This window comes from Microplitis mediator, chromosome 1 (assembly GCF_029852145.1).
Source record: "Microplitis mediator isolate UGA2020A chromosome 1, iyMicMedi2.1, whole genome shotgun sequence".
NCBI classification, from domain to species: domain Eukaryota; kingdom Metazoa; phylum Arthropoda; class Insecta; order Hymenoptera; family Braconidae; genus Microplitis; species Microplitis mediator.
Window position 1 is genome coordinate 6,938,340 of NC_079969.1, and position 25,971 is coordinate 6,964,310.

General features: G+C 28.7%; 1 protein-coding gene across 28 annotated transcripts in view; it reads left to right on the plus strand.

Moving 5' to 3' along the window:
- The first annotated feature begins 261 nt into the window (after positions 1-261).
- LOC130678154 (collagen alpha chain CG42342-like) overlaps positions 262-25,971 on the plus strand; it is a 172,546-nt gene continuing 146,836 nt past the window's right edge. For all 28 annotated transcript variants that reach the window (XM_057485157.1, XM_057485159.1, XM_057485163.1 and 25 more), the window contains exon 1: positions 262-1,095. In XM_057485157.1, the coding sequence (XP_057341140.1) occupies positions 741-1,095 (355 nt within the window). In that variant the 5' untranslated portion in view covers positions 262-740. The remainder of the gene's footprint in view (positions 1,096-25,971) is intronic.

The window sequence follows — 25,971 nt, forward strand, 5'->3', positions numbered from 1 at the left end:
AATTAGATTATTCAAAACTTATCCATGACAATTGGGTGTGAAAAATTTTCTGCAAAAAAAAAGTCGCGAAAAATATTTGTTGTAGTATTAGACGAATATATAAATATATATATATTCATTATAACTTCCACATATATCTATATTTTATATGGATACACATATACACATATATATTCCTTGAACGAATTTATCCGAACAAAACCGAAGTTGGCCGAAAAGATAAACCCTCAAGTTACGGTTCTCTATCCAGTCGTGCTCCGACCGTCAATCGTGCGCGTTGTGAGTGTGTTCGTACTCCAATAAATAATTCTCAATTATATTAATCTTAATAAACAAACGTCCTTAGAGTTTTTAAAATAATAATCTCCTTTTTTTTAAACTTCGTCATTTTTTTTTTTTTTTTCTATAAAAAATATAAATTTTTGAAATTGTTTTTTTGAACGTGAAGTGTTACAATTATTTGAAATTTTTTAGTTTTTTAAAATAAGTGATTTTAACACAATGGGGTATGTTAAATGACAGGGTGGTTTACGATGACAGTATGGACGATAAAATTCCATGGGGTTGAAAGTTTAAATATAAATAAATAAATAAATAAATAATAATAGTAATAGTAAAGTTAAATTAATAGTCACGTGAGTGAATTGTGCGCGGGTTTTGTTTTAAAACGAAAATAAAAATCTTGAAGGTGCAACAGTCACGTGTTTTTTAGTGTGCGGGGGTGATAAAATAGCAACGAGATGGAGACAAATGAGAATTGGCCGGATGGCAGTAGAAAAAATATTGAAGCGACGGTACCTAAAAAATTCCGTAAAGAAACTAACCGGACGGAAATTGTTGGTCTAAATTGGGCAATGTTATTTCTTTGTATCGGTAGTATTGGTATATCTGGTATTCTTGCTTACCGTCAAATTCAACTTGAATCTAGATTAACTAGTTTAGAGGGACGGTGTGATCATCAAGAGACAAGCGAAGTCATTGTCAAGAGGCTTCGTCGCGAAGTACAAGATGCATTTTTAGGACAAAAAATTCCTTATCCCGAAGGAGGTATCTTTAGAGTCAAGAGGGATGTTAGTGATTGCAATTGTCCTGCCGGTAAGTTTATTAATTCATACATACATTTTCTTATGTATTTACATTCATAAACATTTACTTTATTGAGGAATTTTATTTTTACTGTTTACTGACAGCCAAGTTATCAAATTTTTCCTTTGACTTGCAAGGAAATTTTTTTTATTTCACTTTTCCTTTTTTTTTACTATTCACGATTGATAGAATAGCTTTGAAGTTTTATTCGCGAGTATGTGAGAAATTTTTTTCACTTTAAATTGTTATATTTCGTATATAATTTTTTTTTTATTGAAGTGAATTTAAATTGATGGAGTTCTGACGTTCGATCTTTGAAATTCTACAGAGAAGTCTATCAATTTTTTTGTTTTCAATTAATTATAGAATATTTATATCGCAGCTTTTATAAAAATATATATTTATATATGTATATGAAAATTTTACCGTTTTACGAAATTTTAGTGAACAATTTTTAAATCTCGCTAAAGAATTTTGAAAATTTATGACGACATTTATTTGTCACAAAATTTTATCATTTAAAAAAATTGATCTGGTTCTTCCATGATAAAATTTTCCATGTTTTCCATCTAGAATTCTTTACAAAAATTTTTTTTTAAATCATTTTTTCGCCTTCTGTATAATAGCCAATAATTTTCGTATTTTTTCCTAGCATCTGTTTTCTTTTTAAAAAAAATTTTCAAACTTTCTAATTAAAAACAAATCACTCACAAAAGTAACCCCCGTAAATTCGATTCTGTTACAAAATTTATATACTTGCCGAAAAAAAAAAAAAAGAAAAACCGATCGATGACTTTCTACTTAACGTAATAGATATCACTGCCAGTGAAAATAAAAAAAGAAAAACTTTTATTTTTTTTGGCATTCTAAATGGTATTAGAAAACTTGCTAAAGTGCTTTAAATTTTTTACACCGATATTCAGAGCCTCGAGGGAATATCAAGGGTTCGATCAGTTCATACATCTACGAGCTTAAATTTTCCACAGATTTTCTAATCCCCACTCTAACTTATTCGTATCTCATTTTCACTCATATCAATTTCCAAGTGATAATAAAAAAAATCTCATTTATTTTTCGGGCGGGAAAATTTAAAATTTTAATTCAAAGGGCCGGGGTGGGCCATTCATAAAAATTCGTTTGAATTGTATTCCTGCATACTTAAAAACTCGGTCAAAAGCTTTTTTGTTTTATCACACGTGCCAACGACATTCCACCTTTGGTATAAGAGCTTTCATCAACAGTAAAAAAAAAACTGGGAATTCTCATTATTAAATATATAAATTTCTCTTCCATTATTTACGTACTTAGAAAAAAAAAAAAAAATTTAATCCACAAACTCTGCATCACTTGAACAAATATTATTTTTATTACTATTATTATAATGATTTTTTTTGCATACATGCAGTTTTTATTCCCTTTCAGTTCGATTTCGCCCTCATCATAAAATGGAGAAATTAAATGAAACTCAATACCATTTGAATACGTACCAGCCCTCTATCTCCAGTCCTCCTTTCTTTTTTCTCTATACTTCCTCCGACTATCGTCATATACTCATTTCCATTTTTTTTCATCCACACAACAGCGTACCCAGGGTGCGGATTAATTAAAAAACTCCGACGGGTCGTAAAGCAAATATTTTTGTGGACGAAAGAGCGCGCTGCAAAGTTGTAATTGGCAAAAATGGTTGGTCAGTTACACTATAGTGATGAAACTTTACAACGGACATAAACTGAACACTCTCTATATACTTTTGATTCAATTGAATCACGTCCCTATCGTGCTGTTAATAACAAAAATAAAAGATCCGATTTTTTTTTACAATCGGATCCATTGTGAAAATGTAAATAAATAAAATTTTTAATCTGCAGCTTTTAAGATTTAGTTTAATGGAATTTTATTGACCAAATATTAATATATATTCGAAATAATTATTACCGATCGATGATGGGGGGTAAAATTATCAATGTCATAAATATTTAGTATCGATTGAAATGAAAGCAATCGCTTTACATTTTCCCAGTAGTAAAACCGAGAAAAAAATTCAAATCTGATAAAATCTGATCAGGTTGACGTACATCTTTTTTTTCAAATCTTAGATTTTCAATAATAGCAATAGATCTGTTCAGATTTATGTAGATGCACTCGTATGTATAGATTTCTTCAGATCTACTCAGATTCATGTTGATGTCCCCAGATTTACTTTAATTCGAACAAAGCTCCTTAGATGCACTCAGATTTAAGTATAGATCTATTTAGATCTACTCGAATGCATGTAAATGTCCTTAGATTAACTAAGATTTGCATAGTTCTCCTTAGATCTACTCAGATTTATGCAGATCTCCGTAAGTACCTTCAGATTTCCGCAATTATTCTTTAATCTAGAATTTCACATATCACTTTTTTTTTACCCGAAATCGGTTATCAAATTTACTCAGATTTATATAGACTTCTAGATATATAGATTTCCGTAAATCGAAATGAACGCCAGATTTAGATTTTCGTTAGATCTAAATTGTTTTCCGCCATAGATCATGTACCTAGCGATCGGAACGTTTTTTGCGCAACGAAAATGGAAAATTGATGTAATTTGACTGCTTAAAATACTTGGGGGGTAATTGGGGGTGGCTGCAAATTTCAGCTGACATCTGAACACCGATGCGAAATATTTCAGAAATTTAGATCCAATAGATTTTTTTACTTTTCATTGCGTTTTTTTCATTTCGCTCTGCGAAAAAACGTTCTGATCTTTAGGTACATCATAGATCTACATTTCTCTATTCGTAAATCTATTAGTTCAGTATAACTATATTACTAAAAGTAAATTAATACTTGAATGCAATGGAAACCAAACAATATTTATTTCATAACCGTGCAATCGTGATATTTACATAATTAGGTTCAGAATTGTCATCAAATAGTGGGTATAATCCTCATAAAAATAAAAATCAATATAGATTTTGAGTACGAAACTACATATTACGTATAAATTCTCATAGATTGGATATTTACATAAGCCCCTATTAAAGCATGTACTGAAAAGCCACGCAAACCACCAGTCCGAAACCCCCAAGTTTCTGGCGGAGATTGCATTGGCGAGTGGTGTTGATCGATTAGCAAGCGCTTTGAACGGTTACTTCCTGTCTCCTCTCTTACAGCTTTAGCCTTCAACTACCAACATCTCTCTTTCACTCATTCCCTTCCAAGTCCCAAACCCCATTTCCCCAAGTGAAGGTTTCAGCTTTGCTATGGACTTCCTCTTTCTACCCTACACAGTTTCATGATACAATTAGCGGTGAATTCGTACCCATCAACAACCATAACAACTATTCCGTACTACGGGTAATTTTACTGTCCAGTTCACTCATTCACTTCATTCTGCCTATCATTCACATATAAATTCACAATTATTGACCCAAATAACTTTAATGAATACCTTAGAGCTTCATTTTTTATTGGTTTTCCCGAAACCCACTAATGCGATTTGCTAACATTCATTCGAATTGACGTAATTCAAATTCGAATTCAAATTCAAGTTAATTCAAACAATAAGGCCGTAAGGATTAGGGAACTAAAGTTTGGAATAAGCTCTATACTAGGTATATATGTTTGGGTGAAATCCTATTTTCTATAGCTGCACTAAATATATACTACAATATACACTCAGTATTCGGAACCTCAGAACCTTTCAGTCAGCGGATTTCGGTCGGCTCTAATTGAGGAGTTTCATAGACACATTAGCCAGGAAAAAATAATTTATAGGTCAATCTACTCGTATGAAAAAACAATATATGGTTAAAATATATAAAATCATATATGTTTGCAGCAAAAAAATATATGATATATTATATTGTATATTATAAAAAATCATATAGAGATTTTGGCCGATTAAATATAAAATTATGTACAGTAGTAAATATATGTATTCCGTATATGTAACTTATATGTTTTTTATATTAAGTTATATATACATTTACATTTACCTTATTATATTGATATATTTTTTTTTATATTCAGAAAATATTAAATTTTTATATGAAATGAAATATATGGTAGCATATAATTTATATTATATATGGCACCATATATTTTCTTTCTTATATTTAAGCATATATTTTATTCGGTGTATGTATATGTATATGGGTACATATATTCGCATTAAATTAACTAATTTTGAAAATTGTAACTGCAATTTAAAAAGTATATTAAAATTTAGATCTAATTCAATTGGACTTGGTCCTACGAATAAGAAAGTTTTTTTTTCCATACACAATATAAATATATGTTTTTATATATGATCAGAATATATTTTTCGAATATGATAGAAATATATATTTTTATGTATGATAAAAATATAGTTTTCATATATAACAAGAATATATATTTTCATATGTGATAAAAATATATTTTTTGTATATGATTGGCATATATATTTTATATATGCTAAACATATGCCGACTCGTATATGTCGAATATTATATTTTTTAGTTTAAAAAAAAATATACCAGAAAATATAGTTAAATTGGCCACATACATTTTCTGATATTTATCATATATTTTGACCATACATGTTATTTTCATACGGGTACGACTGTAGATTCAAGATCTTAAACTTTAAATAGATCTCAAATAATCTCTTATGACTTCAGACTTCTGGTGATCTCAAAATCCCCAATAATCTTAAATCTTCAGTGAATTTAGATCCGTGATTTTAAAAGATTTCTATTGATCGCAGTAGATCGTAGGAGATTTCATGATAATTTTAATGAAGATCTATTTAGATCTATGCAGATCGACAAGTTATAAATACAGATTTTTCTCATTAGGGCTGCAGAAGTCGCCGGAAATTCCAGACGATTTCCGTGAATTTCCTCAAATCTTTTTCTCAGATCTTTTGAAAAAGAATCTCCTCGCTATTATAAGATCTACTTTGATATCCGTAGATCTGCTAGAAGTATCGCAGATCTGATTACAGTATCAAAAAGTGTTATATGTTCATAAATATATGGTAACTTATATCATTATTTGAATGTTGTATATTTTTCACGATATATAGATTCATCGAAAATTAAAAAATTTGATCTCTTTTTAGTCTGATTAATCTTTTGATGAACTCATTGATCTATTTTCGAACTTTTTCATATATTTTATACTGTTATTAGTTTGGGCTGTTAAAAATTTATAATTGCATTATCAATATATGCCATCTTAGAATTTGGTAACATAAATTACATGTGATGTAACTTTGCATATATTTTTAAATATATCGTCAAGTATTTTATTAAATATACACCCATATTTACACTGTCAGTGTACTTGTAAAGGAGTTAAATCATGTGAAGTTTTAGTACTGAACACTAATACTGCAGTACTTATATCAACCTTTACAACCTATCATATTTAATATTGAGTACTTAGTTGTTATAGACGACAAACTTAACTCTACCGTTAAGAGATAGGATATATATTCAAGATACATCAAGACAAGTTTGAAAATTTTAACGTATTTACTTTGGCTTCTGTGCATATATATATTCCGTTTGGTTGCTCGATGATTTGTAGTTGTTTTAGTGGTTATAAGTTTACTTATATTTCGTCTGAGTTAATATATATAGGGGAGGGTGGGGCATAGCGGCCCCCCTGGGGCAGAGCGGCCCCCCTGAAATTTTGATCAAAAAAAAATTTTTTTTTTTTTCGACTAATTACTATAAATCCGATATGTTTGCGCATTTTTATCCCTACGCATGACATTTGGGGCAAAATGGACAAGCCCAAAATTTCGAAAAAGTGATTTTTTCATATTTTTATCATCAAATTAAAAAAAAATTAGTATAATTCCACATTTCTAGCCCTACGCATAACACCTGGGGCAAAATGGACCAGCCGAAAGTTCCAAAAAAATTTTTTTTTCATATTTTTCGGCCGTTTCTCTATGTAAGAGGCAAATTTGGTCACTAAAAATTTATAAAAATAAAATTTTTTTTTTTAGTTGATAAATTTTTGAAATAAAGTAAAACTATAGAATTGATTTTTTTTTTTATTAAATAACAATTATTAATTAAGGTAATCGCGAGTGAACGATTTATTACACTTTAAAAAATTTTTTTCGAGTCATATAAAACCAAAAATAGTTGTCAAGAGAAAGAAATACATTCTTAATGATAAAAACAATTTAAAAAAAAAAAAAACGAAAAAAAAAATTTTTTTATCACTTTTTGGAGGGGGGCCGCTCTGCCCCACAAAAAAAAAAATTTTTTTTTCAGAATTTTGGCAAAATGTCCATAAATTTGTTCGAAATAGGATGAAAGTAAAGTGATCTTATCGTTGAAAGCCACAAAAAATAATAATTGGCTTAGGGGGGCCGCTCTGCCCCACCCTCCCCTATATACATACATTTAAATGTGTAGTCTGTGTATATATTTTAGCGTATATTTAATAAAGTAACCGGTTTTAACATTTGGAAATCCATTATTGACATTTAAACGACTCATAACAGGATGTCATATCATTGGAAACGGACTTTTAGCTTTTTGGATTTTCAGAATTATAAGACATGCTGAAAAAAAAGTGGTGTTAAAATGAACTCACACCCATATAGTGGTGCTACTTAGCGGTGTTATCCAACCGGTGCTAAAACGGTGTACATGGTACATGTGGAATAGATTAACTCTGGAATATGAGGGTGCATGAGTGTTTTAAGATCGACGAAACCGGAAAAAATAATAATAATGTTTCGATGAAATTACTGAATTATCGGTAGTTGAGCTCTCTTAACATGAATCAGTGAAAAGTAGTTCAATCAGTGAATATTCACTACACGAATAGTTCTAAGTATATTACTAATTCAATCAATGATATACTTGGGACTGATTCGCAGTGAATATTCACTGATTTGCAGAACTTTTTACTGATTCATTTTAAGAGAGATATGAAAACAATTTTATTATCTACACTGTAAAAAAATTGGGGTAAGTCCAGGTGGTGTAGGTGTTAAAATTTTCGGTGTTAAAAATATTTTACTTTGTGAATACTTGTACTTACTCGATCACTACACTGTAAAAAAATTTGTTTGAATTTTCAAAGATTGTATATAACGCAATAGACACATACATTTGTGCTTGAAATTTCATTACTAATTTCATATAGAATTTAAAATTCACGTTTTTGAATTTTCAAATTAACACTTTGGATTTTCAAATACTTTTTTTTGAATTTTCAAATAAGTATTATGAAATTTCAAATAGAATTTTTAAAATTCAATATATGTTTTAGAATTTTCAATACTTGCTTTGAAAATTAAAAAATTATGAATTTTAAGGACGTTTATTAAAATTCATATTTTTTTTCTTAATTTTGAATACCAGCTTGATTATTAAATTACGTATTTTAAATTAAAAGCTTTTTTCATTGAAAATACAATTCAAATATCTAGTTATGAAAATTCAATTCCTATTGTATTGTAATTTTCAAATTATTTTTAACAGTGTAGAGTTAAACGCACGAAAAAAAATGATTGACAATAATTGTAGTTCAACTTTTAATTATTTATGTTATTTTCAATAACGAACGTCGTTTCAATCAGTAAAATAATGATTTTAATGTTTAAACTGCTATAATTAACAGTTAATCGTTGAAATATACTGCTTGACTATTTAAAATTACTACTTAAACTTTAAAAAACTACAAGACACTTGTCAAAAAATATGCATCTGTTATTAATTTCTTACGTTCTACTCCATAATATTTACTAATATTCGGTCAAGGCGCGCTGTTGATGAGAATCTGAATATTATTTACTAATATTTTTTTTCCGTGCACTGTTTGTATTAATTAATAAAATTATTGGTGATTAAAATGGTGGGCGTAAAATTGTGTAATTTTTAAATAAATTATGTATAACATGAATATTTATTGAAATGAGTACATAGCAAAATTGAAATTTCCTCTAGATAACATTCATAAAATTTTTATTTTTTTTATATGTAATACATTTTTTTTTCTAATTTCTATACGTAGAATTTTTTTTACACCGATTTAATACCGGTATTTTAACACCGCCAAATTATACCTTCTACACCGGTGCTATTTCATTTAAACATCGCAAGGTGTTCATTTGAGTCCACATTTAACACCGCTTTTTTTACAGTGTAATAATTTGATTCTCTTATTTTATACTATGACATTAGCATGTAACTGTGGACAAATATTTTTTTAATTTCTCCATAAATTAATACATCTGTCGTACGATTAATTTTTGAAACAGTAAAAATGTTTTTTTTCTGTATTTGAAATACAATTCGACTTCTGATGCTTCAAAAATAAAACTACTTTTTTTTTAACACCACTTCCGGGTTAAGTTTAATACCAGGATAGTATGGGCTTATGTCGGTTTTTCGGATTTTTTCCTACAATACAGTATTAAAATTTTTTTAATTTCAGACTGAGTCATAAAAATTGTAATATTTAAAAAATTTGATACATTATTTATTATAAATTTATCTTTTTGGAACCAAATTCGCCGGAGCCGAATGGCAATCACGTTCCACGTATCGGAAAAACATGATTTCAGTTTTACGGAACATAACTTGTGATAGTTATAGAAGTACAGTGAATCATAGTATTCATAATATTTGAGGAAATCCGCTTAATATAAAATGCGGAAAGCAGAAGACGGCAGACGATTTGTTTTTTTTTTTTATTTTATGCTGAAAATTAAAAGTTGTGTGTCACTTTGTTATGGCAAGTGAAAATTAAGTGACAATTTTTATCTAGCCTGTCATTGGCAACTGTCCAAGACATAATTCATACCGTGTAAAGCACAACACACATATGTCACGTTTTATTATATACATCTGGAATATCGTAAAAAGCAACGAACCTAAATTAAATGTATTACGCATGAGGGACCTAATTGGTCACAAGTATCAAGTGTCACCGTCCAAAACCAACTTTTTTAGTATATTATTCTCGTTAGGCATCGTAGGGATTTAACTAAAAAAATATATGTATATATATTAACATGTTAGATATGCTTGAGTCACACTGGCACTAATCCCATTCCCGTTAAGCAAAATGGATGAAAAAATTATTATATAGCTTTTAAGTATAAAGAATCTCCAAAAAAAAAAAATATATATATATATAGATTGGTTACAGTTTGTAGAAATATATGATATATGAGGCGAGTTTATCAGCCCAAATAATGTGAGTAATTAAAAATTTTCAGTGAAACGAATTTTTTTCACGTCATTGTTGCCCATTTTACCTCAAGTCAGTTTTTTCAAATTTTTAAAAATTGATCCAGATAACGAATTGTTGAAAAAATAAGCAAGTAATATTTTTTACTGAAAATTTTGAATTGACTTCATTGTCTAGACTGATCAACTTGCCCCATATTTTTTACCAACTCAAATTAAGCATTTTTAAATGAATCGTTTATTTGAGAAACCCCATAAGTCAAGAAAACAAAATTTTTCAGGAAACACTAAAAACATTTTTTTGGAAAAACTCGACATTAAAATAATAAATAAATAATTGAATACAATAATGTTAGGGTCTTTGAAAAAGATTCCAACAAGAAAAATTTAATTTTTTAACTGAAACTATTTAAAAAAATTATTTAAAGTTGATTGACTTATGGGTTTTCTCAACCAAACAGAATAAAAAGTTATAAAATCATTGTTTTTTTATATATTTCCACTCAAATCATTTATTACACTGATGAAATGAAGTATTAAATACATATTTGAACTCTGAAACTCAGGAATTACAAAAAATTATAATTAATTTAAACATTTTAATTAGTCATATAACAGTCAAAAATAAAACAACATTTGAAATTAATTTCCCAAAAAAAGCGCGAATTTTAAATAAAAAACAAAAACAAATTATTTCTGTAAAACTAAAACTGCATATGTCTATTTGAGTCATTGACTTATGGGGTTTCTCAATTAAATGAAATTGCTGTCACCCGGTTAATTTTTTTTTAAACGCTGATTTGATGCATATTTTTATTGGTTTCTATGGGGGGATATCTTAAGAACCCAAAAATGCAAAAAACCCAATTTCGAAAAAAACATGACTTATGGGGTATCTCAAATAAACGATTCAAATAGAAATAGAATTTTTACTTGTTTCAAAAATAGTATAAATTTTTATATTGGTCTTTCTATATATATATATATTAGGGTGGCGCAAAAAAACCGACTATTTTTTTTTTTTCAATCTCGCATGAACATTTGTTGGTTTACGATGTTTTAAGAAGCCTCTCCACAAATCAGCTCGATAAAAAATTTTTAAGAGGTCGCTCACGAATTTTGAAAATATCGAAAATGATCGAAAGTAGGATTTTTATTAAAAAAATTTTTTTTTTCTCGTGGCAGCAATAGTTTATATTTGTAAAATCATGACTATGCTGAAAATTTCAGCCCAAAATTTAAATATTTAAACGGCGCTCAAGAATTTTGAATGTTTCCGAGCGCAGTCTCTTGGACGTTTTTGAGCGACCCTTAAATATTAATAATAAAGCTTCTCGATTTTTTCACCATCAATTTGCATGACAATGAATGGAAATATAACCCGAGAAATAGAAATAATAAGTTATTTACATACTTTTTTATTTTTTAATTCAATTTGTAGGTTTTTTCGCTTATTCAAAACTGACCGAATTTCATTGTTTAAGACTGTTCTGTATATTTTTGGTTATGCAAAAGTTATATTTAAGTGAAATGACAACAATTGAGTTATAAAAACTAATTCAAACTATTAATTACATATTATCAGTTAATATTCGAAATTCTTGAGCGCCGTTTAAATATTTATATTTTGGGCTGAAATTTTCAGCATAGTCATGATTTTACAAATATAAACTATTGCTGCCACGAGAAAAAAAAAATTTTTTAAATAAAAATCCGAATTCCGATCATTTTCGATATTTTCAAAATTCGTGAGCGACCTCTTAAAAATTTTTTATCGAGTTGATTTGTGGAGAGGCTTCTTAAAACATCGTAAACCAACAAATTTTCATGCGAGATTGAAAAAAAAAAAATAGTCGGTTTTTTTGCGCCACCCTAATATATATATATATATATATATATATATATATATATATCAAGGGAGTGGGGCAAAATGAGACAGTATTTAAAAAAACAAAATTTCAGAAAAAGTATGAGGTAAAGTTACCCTGAGTAGTGTGACCATTTTCGAATTTTGACTGATAGAAAATTTGTTCATGTTTACTAAAATCGAAAATACAAGGGGAAGTAGGTATTTTAGTGGCCACCAATACATTGAGTCCACTGAAAAATTCCTAAAAAAATAAAATTTAGGACACTCAGAAATGTACAAAAATCATGATAAGAGTCGTAATTGACGATTAGAAATAATTGTGGAAAAGAAAAACTTTTTGTCAATTTTTGGAGTGGTCCGTCTTACCCGTCTGGTTCACTTCTGCCCGCTCTTTCCCTAAATATATATGTGTGCAATAAATATAGCATCACAAAAGCAGAAGTGTTCATAATCTCATGAATGACTCTCGTAATTTTCGATTGCGATTAAAGCTATAGAGTTGAACGCGTAGTATTATTATATTCTCATAGCAAGATATACCGTATCGAAACTCTATAAAGTAAAATTATATATATATATATATATGTATATATATATATGTATATATATATATGAGAGAGAAGACCAACACGGTATCAATATAGCTATAGACTACGACCAACCCAACCAGACATTATGGATATATCCATTATATTAAAGTATATATATATATATATAGGTAAAATCGGTTTGCCTTTCGTGAAACGGCTATTGTTCATGTTCTCGATGTATTCAAGCGCAAATACAAGATAATGAATAAATTAATAGTTTTTCAATAAATTTAAATGTCAATCAGTGACTTAAATTGTGTGCGAAAAAAGAAACCACATTCTATTCAATATTTTACTTTTGCCTCATTAAATATTCTGAGAAAATTTTATGATAAATATTATCATCAATTTTATATATAAATTTAAAATAAACTTATTGATTTACCGTAATAACAGTTTTCAATGACGTTCATACTGTCTTTGATGAATAAAATGTTAAAGTTGTATTACGTTGATATTAGACATAGTTTTAGTTTGTTAGCTTATATTTGTAATTATTTTTAAACTCAAGCAAGCTAATAATAGACTGATAAATTTTATATAAATATATATGTACATATATATAGATACATTTATATTTGTCGATTTTTTTGCTCTTTGAAAGATGATCTGTGAACTAATGGCCAAAAAGTGAAAAAAAAAAAAAATAATAATTTATAAAATGAAACTATGATACATTACATGTGGGATTGAATTTTAATTTATTCTAAGCAATAAATTATGTGAAGCATGAATATTTTTTTTTTTATTGGATTTACTTTTTCTTTTTTTTATAAAAATCGTAAAATTTATCGACGTGACCATATTTTGTGTTTGGATTATCAACTTTTTTTACTCTATCACTCTTAGATTTTCTTCCAACAGATTTAATTTATGACACGATGGTTTTAAATAATTAGCTCTTAGTCCAGTGACAGATGCGAATAAATCAGCTTTTCTAGTTTAAAATTATTAATAGTTTTTGACATAAAAATCATCATGTTGGAAATTTTTTACTAATGAGTATCAGGTGTAGTGACATTGAGAAAAAATTATATTATAATTTGCAGTCAATCAAAAAATCACTGAGTAAAAAAAAATTACGATTTCTTTATAAATAGTCAGGTAGTAATTTGTCATTTCATTAAAAATTGCCAAATTTATTTATTTTTTAAATTTCTCTTATGTCTGGGAAAGAATAATTTATATCTACATCGATTTACAGCAGATCTACGATGATCTGATTTTTCTGAAAATCAGATCTTGGATACTAGTAGATCTACGACAATCAAGATAGATCTCATAGTTGCCAGAGCTTTTTTTCTGAGATCTATGAAATCTACGAAATTTTGAGAAAATTCACAGAAACCATCGAGAGTCTTCGATGACTCCGTAGTTCTAACAAACAAAATTTGTTATTTTCGATTTTCGTAGATCTGTATAAATCAAAATCGACCTCCATTAATATTACTGTGAAATCTTCGAAGATCTGTGATCACTACAGATCTAAAATCATTGATGATTTGCCGAAATCATCTGAAATCTATTCCAAATTTTAGATCAACGTAAATCTACATAGATCTAAATTTTGTTTCCTGAGTGTCTTTATATAGGGGTGGGAGGGGCGAAACGGGGTACTTAAGGAAATACCAAGTTTTCGAGGACTCAAATACACTAAATCTTTTTTTTTTAATGATATTCAAAGTAAATAGAAAAAATTTTCAGTTAAAAAAAAAAGTTTTTTCATTTTTGCGGACAAAATGGGGTAGCCCTTAAAAAAAATTCTGGATTTTAAATGAATTTGATTAAGTTAAATTTTTTTGTAAGTAATTTACATGAAGAAAAATTATATTTTACATGATTTTGGATACAAAAGAAGAAAAACAAATTTTTAATAGTTTTTATCACAAAATGAAAGTCATTAAGATTTTTCAACTGACAATTGATTTTTGAAAAAGTTTACCAAAAAAATTTTTAATAACACGGAGATATGTTTTTGATAAAATTTACCCTGCAATTTAGAGTAAACCTGGGCCAAAAATAAAACAAATATGGAAAGAATATGAACTGATTGCTATGTACCTGAAGATCGAAACGTTTTTCGCGCAACGAAAATAAAAAAAAACTTATGTAATTCGACTGCTTAAGGAGTAGTTCCTGAGGCTGGGAGTGGCCTAAGATTTTGGTCTGACATACCAGCATCTATATTCGAAACATTATGGAAATCTAGTCATCCAGTAGATTTTTTACTGCCCAATTTTTTTTTTTCGTTGCGCAAAAAACGTTCTGATCTTCAGGTAAATCTGATTGCTTTTGTTTCATTTTTTTACTCTTTTTTATTTAAAAGCTACTCAAAACTGGGTTTTTCTACCCGATAATTGAACATTATCTAGAAGCGGAGGAGTAATTATTCACCCAGGCCCAGTTTTACACAGAAAGAAAAAAATCTTGAGTCAAGGGTAAATTTTCTTTAACCGAAAAAATCTTAAGAAAGACTGAAAATTTCTTGAACGAAGTTTTCTTTCTTGAGCTAAGAAATTTTATTCTTGTTCCAAAATAACTTCGGTCTTCCTTATAATTTTCTTGGTCCAAGAAATTCTTTTTTTCTGTGTATTCACAACTGACGAGTAAAATTTATTAGATAATTTTTTCCGTGAACGCTTAATAATATTTACAAAAGTGATTTTGGAATGTTTAAAACTATTTAAAATACAAAACTTTTTTTTTTATAAAATATTAGGGTACCCCGTTTTGCCTCCCCCCCCTATATTTATATAAAAATAACAATATCTACTTTGTAGATAAATTAAATTTTCTGAAAAATCATCATGTGATAACAAATATTTAAAATTAGATCCAACGTCGGATATAACATTTTAATCCGATCAATTTAATGGGATTATGTACTGTCTCTATTTTTATTGGAGAGTATATGTGCTTTTATTTGCTTAACGTGCTATATTGTATTTGCTATATATGGATGGTGGTTATAAGATAGTGCGGAGGCGTTTTATATCGTACTGCTTACTGTATTTCCAGTAAATTGTGTACACGATACATTCTATGAATATCCACAATATGCAAGTTGTATTTTCTCACCTGGACGAAATATTTTTTTTTTTTTTTAATATATATTTGTACATAAAACATGTATGTATATATTAAACATTTTATACGTTAGACTGTACCTATATATTTACATGTTTATGTGAACAGTGAAGGTAATACCGGAAGATTCAAGATATGATAGTAAAGAGTTTCATTTGGTAAATTGCCACAGTCTGAGTTTTACAAAAATTGTCACAAGTTTTATTTTATTTTTATTTTTTATTCCCTTTGCTAGATAATACTGTCTCGTACACCTTTCAGTGGAACGTTGGGAGACGTTAGTATGCCATTACCGAATGAAAAAGTGTTTCTATTATAAATGTAAAAAATGGCTTTTGAGAAAATAATAATAAAACAAAAAAAATTATTATTAAACGTTAAGAAATTAGATTGAGATGAGATGAACATGAGGAAAGTGGGACAATAAGAGTTATGGTTTTTAATAAATCTTTTTATTTCTCTCTACATTTAGATACATTTCTTGTTTTATAAAAATAAAAAGTTTACACTGGCAACTGGAATGAAACCAGATTTTTTACGAAAGTAACAAAATTGGGATAAATTAGAACGAAATAAAATCTAAAAAAAAAAAAAAAAGAGTTCAAGTTTTTCTCATCGGCTTTCAACTTTTAAAGTCTTTTTTGTAGATAAATAAAAATATGTTTATATTTATAGATATTTATAAGGAAGGGTGGGGCAAAATGAGACATCACTTTTGAACAAAAAAAATTTTTTTTGGTAAATGTATCATGTCTAGAAAAAATGTGAGGCGAGTAGGTCACCCCAAATCGTCGGACCATTTCGAAATTTTAACCAAAATAAAAATTATCCAGAAGTTTACAGACAATTAACAATTTTCGGACTTTTTTTTCAACAAGTCAATTACAAAAATAAAACTAAAAATATGCACATATAGGAAATTTAAAAATCTACAGGTGCAATTTTTTTGAATATTTTTTTTTTTATAATTTATGATTTTAAAAAAATCCAAAAATTATAAGATATCGTATAACTATAATTCTAAAGTTAACCGACATCTAATAATTTTTGGAATTTTTCAAAATCATAAATTATAAAAAAAGAAAATATTTTAAGAAATTGCACTTATAGTTTTTTTAATTTTCTACAAGTGCATATTTTTAGTTTTTTTAATTTTTATAATTGACCGGTCGAAAATTAAATTCAAAAATTTTTAATTGTATGCTAAATTCAGGATCATGTATAACTTCAGTATCATACAAAAGAACTTAAAAAATACTTTTTTTATTTAATTTTTTCGTAAATTTTTCAAATGAACATTCTCTAACTGTCAGCTATGACTCGAGTATTTCTATTTAATTTTCCTGCCTAATTTAAAAGTTTTTTTCTTCTTTTAATACGAGCCTTACTATTTTATTTATTTATTTATTTATTTACTTCCCAAAAATGACATATATAGTAGTACATATTACATATAATCCCTATAGAGACAAATGATTGTCTGTACATAGGGTAGGGAAAAGGAGATAGGCTAAATGCCTATTGATATAACAAATTTTTTACTACTAATTGAGTCATTTTTCACGAGCCTTAAAGGATAAATTACAATTTAATTTTTGATTTAATTTACATTCGGTTTTGAGTATTTTTAGCCTTATTTGATTTGGTATTCGGTAACTAAGATTGTATTATTTCAGAAAATTAGTTAATTCTGTGAATTTGCTAACCATTTTTTTTTATTTCAAACTTGTTCGTTCAAACTATCATACTTTTTTCGATCCTAGTAAACGAAAAAATTTTCTCTAATCACAATTCTAAAATATTTGCACTACTAAGCGTGACCAACTTACCCCATATATCTTCTACTGACTATATATAAACATTACCAAAAAAAAAATTTTTTTTTCGTTGAAAAATCGTCTCATTCATCCCGACTCTCCTCCATGCATATATATATACATACATACATATATATACATTATTTAAACATCTCAAATTTAATTTTACTCCAGAAATATTTTATTTTCTTATTAAATAATTCCCATTATAAATTTCTGCCCTCATTTACCTCATAGATGTTTGACTAGAGTATATGTAGATCAGGTTAAACAAATACCCCGTGAACTAAATATATAATTTTAAAATTCTAGTATTCAGTAGTTAGGAACTAACGTTAGCGTTAATTATGCTAAAACAGTAGTTGCACTTTGCCTAATGTGCTTAGTGAGTGTGAACTATTTGGAAATTCGTCCAGCCGCGGCTAATCCACTTCTAGAGTTAAAATTTTACTCGGGAACTCTGAAAACCACCAGATTGCACATTTAACAATAGTTTGTTCATATAACTCTCTATTTCTATCTCTATCAATGTATACATACAATCTAAAATGCACATACGTTTTGTGCAAGCAAATATATGGATAAATGTATTTAAAATAAACGAATGGAAATTGTCCCCACGGTATTGAACGATTTAAATCAAGATAGAATCAGAGTGTTATCTGAAAGCAGCTCCTCGTAACTAAAATCCATGTTCCGCCTTACTACTTACTATACGAGAAATAGTGAAATTTAACTTTAGCATACATACATATATATATCTGCTAAGTAATTCTATATATAGTAGTGGGTTTTAACCATTTTAGTACAAGTCCAAATGTGGTTAATCACTTTCACGTTAAATTCTGTCGCTGTGTGCCAGAGCCAAGCAAATGGATCGTAGATGAGATTTTAGTCTGCGGTTTACTATTCAGTTTTATATAAATTTTATTTATACGTAGTTTATTTTCTTACTTTTTTTATTTATCTATACTGGGAAAAAGGAAAATTAAAGTAACATCTATTGGTTATGCGTACAAGTAAATTAAAAAAGTCGGAAACTGTTCAGTTAAATTTGGGCCTAGAGTTTTGTGACAAAATTCAAATTATAAAATTTGAATACATTTTTTATTTTTAAATTAAGAAGTGAAAAATTTTTATGACAGAATAATTTGTAATTTTTACCGTAAAAAAAAAGTGGAATGAATGCCGATTTTTTTTTTCAAAGTAATAATAGTTCTCATACAAATTTAATAAAAGAAAATGTTAATATATATATTCAAGTACTGATCGTAATTTCAATGCTTGATAAATATATGCATATATAAGTAAATACTATATTGTATATAAAATTAATTAGTAAAAAAAAAAATGTTGAAGGCCTCTTTATGGTCATAGTTTGCAGATCGGGCTGGAGGCATAAAAATTTTACTGCTCGGTAATATGTATTGTTATCATTGCTTATTATAAACTGTAAATAATTGAAAAAATTAAATTTATTATTCGATAGCAATTTAAATGCACTGCAAAAAAGATTTATTTGAGCCAACTAAGATTTATTTGGGCCAAAGATATCGAATATTTGGATTTGGCCAAATAAATATTTAATTGTGAGAAAGATATAATATGTTTAAGTAGTTTAATTGCGTGAAATAAGTGATTTGTTTGTGGTAAAAAAAATGATCCAATTGCTACAAATAAATAAGGGCTTCAAATATATGTATAGTATCGCCAAATTTTAGGTTATTTGTCACAAATTGAATATCTTTACCACAAATATATCAATTACTTACCACAAATAAATTATATATTTCCGTCAAATTATAAAATTATTTGAATCAACTGTCATATTTTGTTGTACCAAATATATTTATTTGTCATTAAGAAATATTCAAAAAAAAGCTACAAATAAATTGATTTATTTGGGACAAATATTTCTTTTTTTCAGTGTGAGATATAGGTGACAACAAAGTTATTTTTAACTTTGTAAGGGAGAGGGGGGCAAAGTAGGCCCCTTAAGGAAAATAATTATCTCATTATTCTTTTTAGATCCTTGATACTTATTTTCACTTTATTATGCTGCGTCTATTAAAATTGAAAATTTGAAGATTAGGGGCAAAGTGGGCCCTCCAAAAAATTTCGGGTTTTATATTTTTTATTCTTTACACGTGTGATATTTGCAAATAACTATAGAACCATTGTATTTTAATAATATAAAAGTCATTTTAATAGTCTGCTGCGATATAACTTTAAAACGTAGTTTTATTATCTTTAACTTTTTTAATAAATTGTATTTAATGAACAGTTTTGGTGGTCTATTTTAGCCCTCATTCTACACAGAAAAAAAGAATTTCTTGGTGCAAGAAATATTTTGTATTATGAATTGAAGACAAAAATTTTTCTTGGCTCAAGAATTTTTTTCTCGCCTAAAAAATTTTTTTCTTGTTCCGAGAAAATTTTTTCTTACCCCAAAAAAAGTTTTGTTTTCACTTTATAATACAAAAAATTTCTTGGGTCAAGTAAAAATTTTTTGCGCCAAGAAATCCTTTTTTTCTGTGTATAAGAAATTTTGATAAGCTTATTATCCGTCCGAATTTACTAGCGTATAGAAAATTTTGAGGGCCCACTTTGCCCCCGTATTTTTTGAGTTTTGAAAATTTTAAGGGGCCTACTTTACTCCCAAAGACCCACTCTTCCCCCTCCTCCTCTACTAAAAAAACGTGCGAATCAATGCGGATTGCCTGCGGAATTCGTACGGAGTAGATGGGAATCGAACGCGAATTCAACATGAAGTGAATGCGGATTTTGTGCAGAATGAATGAAAATTTATTACGGATCCAGTGCGGATTTCATGCGGAGTGAATAGGAATCAACTACAGAGTAAATGCAGATCAAATGGAGTAAATGTGGATACAGATTCAGTGTAGACTGAATTCGAATCAATAAAAAATTAAACACATTTTCAATGTGGATGAAGTAAGAAGTGAATGGAATTTAACTCTAAATTTTCACTGCTGAATATATTTTTTACCGTAAAATATTACTGGTACTAAAAAAATCTATACTATAAATCAGTACTTATAGTAATGACCACAAATGAATCATTTATCGATCATAAATTTGTAATATCGATTACAAATATAATAAACCAACCGAAGCTCTCAGTCATAAATCTAATTTCCTAATAATCACCATTTACTGTTAAATAAAATAATTCAATAAAATTTTTTCCGATCAATTATCGAGCGAGACAAGTATATAAATCATTAAAAACAAAAAAAAAAATATAAAATAATTTTTTTTACTAACAATGTGACTATTTGTTTTCCTGTCTGACATTATTGCTCACCGCAGGAGTTTTATTATCCCCGGGTTTCTTTTGTTGCTCATCCGCAGACGAAGAATACAGACGAAGTATATACACGTATACATTTAGTGCATTCACGTCCAAAAGTCACAAATACACACATATATATCTATATACTTATATGTATATGCAGTAGGATGTATATATGTGTAGAAGGTACATCCTGGAGGTGAAATCGAATTATCCATCCGACGTTCTCGATTCTTGATGTCGATGCTCGATAAGACGCCCACATTGGTTGGTTGCTTCCGCTCCTCAGATGTTATAGAGAATTGGTATCCATCTAACATGTGTGTGGCTTTATTCATCCAAAGATGAGGTCGCTGGTGTATTTCAAGCCCTTGAATCAACTCGACGAACTGTACGTACGACATTGGATACGATACCAAACCAAGTAAATCAGATACTCACTCACTTACTCACTCACTCACTCACTTACTTACTTACTTACTTGCTCACTTACTCACTCACTTGGAGAATTGTGTACTGAGGCTGTGGCTTTACTGAGTTTCCTGTAATTACTTGAAATTGAAGTTCAATTGGAGATTGACCTAGCGAGATTTCACAAATTGGAAATTGGAGAATACTACTGATAGACTAACATGAAAAATGTCTAGACACTCCTTACCTTCATTGAATCTCAATCTTTTAACGGGATGTTAAAATTGATGCTTCTTATTTTTTTTCTTTTTTTTGATCAACGAAAAAGTATTCGATATAAGTAAGAGTGGGGCAAAACGGCCATTTTTTTAACAAAGAAAATTTTCTTTAGTAAATGTTTATAGTCTACAAAAAATATGGGGTAAGTTGGGTACTCCGAGTAGTGCGACCATTAGAATTTCGATCAAAAATAAGTTTTTTGTGTTTATTGGGTTTGAAAAAGTATGATAGTAATGCTCACGTAAAAAGTGGAAAAAAACTATGAAATTCTGTGGGAAAGTAAAAAATAAATTAAATATGAATATTTAAGTCATACTTCAAACATTTTCCCATCAGATTTTTTTTGAATCAGTAATAAAATAACAGACAATAAACACGAATAAAAATTTTTTTGGTCAAAATTTCGAAATTTGATGCCGTAAGATGGACGGTAGTGACAAAATAGATCCATTATAAAATGTAACTTGGACGGTTACACTAAAAATTTTAATAATAATTGAATTTATTTTGAAATAGTCGTACTATTTGGAGTGATCAACTCACCCCATATTTTTTATAGAGACTATAGATAACCATTTACAAAAAAAAAAAATTTTGTTCTACAGAAGTGTCCCATTTTGCCTCACTCTTCCTTACTATATTGAATAAAATTATTCTATGGTCTGCACTGCAGATTACAAGCCAAATGGAATGGGTTAAGCAGATTAGGGCAGTAAGCAAAGGATTACAGACGTCGATTGGACGTCCAATGATGGAACCATTAAGTTAGCTGACTGTCAATGAATTCATTGGTAGTAGTTGTTATCTGTAGATATCATGTGCTGAAGGAAGACAAATGTATAAGTGTATTATTCTTGTCGTCTCGTACGATAATCTAGCGGTAATGAGGGCTTGTTGTAAGCTGACACGTGACTCTTATTGCATGAGAAAATATTAAAGCTGTCTAGATCTGAATGAATATTATCAATTCTTAATCGTTACATAGGCTCCAAAAAACTCTAGACAAAGACTCAAAATTTGAGGATTTCATTTATGAATAATAAACTGGAAATATCTCAGAAGTTATCAAGTTTTTGAAAAAAGTGTAAGATACCTTTTTTGTAGAGAATTTTAAGAGCTACAAAAATGGTTTCCAACATTGGTTTGAATTACTAGATATTTACAGAGATATTTGTAAAAAAACTAATCGCACCCGTGGAATTTTAACTATTAATCTTTATACTTTTTCTAGAATTTTGAACTTCAAATATCTCAATAGCTATCAAGTTTTTGAAAAAATTATATGAAACCTTTTTTGTAGAAAATTTAAAGCGCTATAAAAAAGGTCTCTTGTATTTTTTTAAATAACTCAATATTTATCGAGATATTTCCAAAAAACCAATCATACTTTTTTATTGATAATTTTGAAATTTTGATGGATAGTTTTTAACTCTACTGAAATTTATATACTTTGAAAAAAATGCATATATCTTATGTCAAAGTACATGTATTCTCTAAAAATTAGCTGCAAGATTCAGTTGAAAATATTTAAAATTACTAAAGTTATCACTATTTTTATGCAAAAAGTCACTTCTTCCATTTTTTTCAAAATTCAAAATTAAAATTTCCGATAAAATAAAGTAATAGATTTTCAAAAAATGTTCAAATAGTATCTAAAAATATCGACTACTTAAATTTCTGCTGATCAAAAACGCTTAAGTCCTGTAGACTGTTAGGAATCAAATTATCAGCCTGCAATTTGCTGCAGCATTTTTAAAAGTAATTAACAAAGTTATTTTTATTTAACTCATTTCCGTTAAATTTACCGATAATCTACAAGTTAATGCTAAAGACAAAGAAGTTGAAAAGCTAAAAGTTAAATAGCTAGTTCGTAAAACCATCCTCGGGGTAAAAACTCATGACCTCGAATGCGCTCTTTTAGAAAACGAGAAGAAATAAAAAGAAAAAAAATTTGTTACCACACCAGACACTACGCAAAATAAGGCTAACAAGAAGAGCTGAAGAAGTCGTAAAAATTTTCTTGAGCGTACATATAAAATTTTTTTTACCACTTAAAATTTTTTTTATATATTTTCTATTTTATCCGCGTCTCTTATGGTGTCCTAGAAAAGAACTAAGAAAGAAGTAGCGGAAAAATAAAAATACAGAAAAGCTTCTTGACAAAAAAAAGCCCAACCAAAAAGAGTAGTTACAAAAAAAAAGATAAAAGTGAGTTTTCGAGAGTGAGTTTGAGGAAATACGAGGGACAAAAAATAGTAAAAGACAAAAGGGGTTTGAGTCTGAAGAGCTGGTGGGTAGAACACCTTGCAAGTCGCGGTATAGAGAAGAGAAGTGAGGACACGAACTGTAGTCAAGAGGTGTCTGGTTATAGGGACGCTAACACTAGGTGGCGCTGCGGTGACACTTTATCCCTTAGCGTTTTTTTTATCCAACCTTTTCTTTAAAACCCCATTCTACTCAATCTTCCATTTCTATTCTTCTTCTTCTTCTTCTTCATCTCTGCTTCTATTTCTATCTCTATTCGCAAGAGTACTGGGTAACTCTTAAGCATCTATATATCTACAGATGTGGGAATACTACTCAGTAACATTAGGTACACACGGGTTTTAGAACACAGAAAACCCATACTCTGAAAGTACTAAAGGTGGACTACTACCGAAGTCTTACACACTTGCCTGACTAGGTTTATTCGCCTTATCTGTCGCTCGACACGCCAACCCAAGAATGGCAATATGCCGGGTTACATTTTGTCTCTTGGAATTTGTATTAAATCCGAGTCTTCATGATAGCAAACAAAAAAAAAAAGAAACAAAATGGAATAAAATAAATGAATGGAAAAAAAAAAAAAAGGAAAAACGAGGAATTGCCAAACTGACGCTGATGTAGCAAGCTAATTTTTTTTTTAACTTTTTTTCACTTGTCGTTTTATTGCTGGCTCTTTGGGGTTCGATCCTGGGAATTGCCCACTTTTTCATGTCCCCGCCCTCAGTACGCCTTTTTTTTTGCAGTCACGCAAAAGGGACGCATTAACAAAACCGTACGGTATTTTTTTTAGTTAGGGTTGGAATTTTAGGATGAGAGGGTGCAAGGGAAGAGGTCAAATCTGTGTCGGATCAAGAGTATTTTTTTATGAAAAAGCAAAAAAATAATAATAATGATAATAAAAAAAGGTGAGTTTAGTTGGATGAGAACCTTACGAATGGGGCTCATTTGCTTTCCCGTCATTTTATATCTTGTATCTTCATTTACACTTACAATATCTCACTCGGTCGTTGTATAATATTAGTATATGATGGAGTTATATATGCTTTGCTGGGTTGTGTCGATGCGGGTGCCGTGACGAAATTACACGGTACGATCTGATCTTCGGTGTTGGTAATTCTATGCTATTAGTAATAAATTAACTCTAAATTCATCCTTTGGGTGCCTTTATCTTTTGCACATTCACTATTTTAACATTATTATTTCACTATATTTTATTACTAACGTGCTAATTTTTTTATTGTTCAACCCTAGATGGTCACTGGGGTCCAAAAGACCTCAGGCTATTTTCAACTCCATATATCTCAATAGCTAATCAGTTTTTTTAAAAACTACAAGATACCTTTTTTATAGATAATTTAAAACGCTACAAAGAAGGTTTCTTATAAATTTTTGAATAACTCAATATTTACATAGATATTTACAAAAAACCAATCACACTTTGCAACTGATTGATACTTTTTAAATTAACGATAGGAAATTTTGAATTTTATTTATTTAAATAAATATACTTTTTTGAAAGATTAACTTTTCCATCGATCTTTGTTTATGCATAGTTTACATAAGGTCTTATTTAAATTTAAAGCACCGTAGATAACATTCAAAACATATGACTATAAATTTATTTATTTCGTTAAACGGCTTATGAAACTATCCTTTTCAAAAGGGGATCATAACAAGAGGTATTACTCGATATAAATCAACTTTTTTAAGTCAACAACTCTTCGTTGCAATATTCAAGCTGAATACCAGCATAATTTTTAACAAAACTTGGCATTTTTTTGTTAAAATTTAAACACTTTCGAACCAGCCCGCGAATTCGATCATTTAAGACAGTAAATTTCAATAGAATAAGCAATAGGGGTGTTCGTCGAAGTTTTTTTGTCAATATTCCTTCAAAACAACCCAAACTAGTTACCGGTTGAATTTGGATTAAATTTAAGAATTAGTTTACAAAAGATCTTCATTGCAGCCAAATTCAAAAATTCGATAGTCTGTTTTTAACGATGATCCAAATTCGAATATTTTCTGTGAATTTATTCAAAATTTATTAGTCATC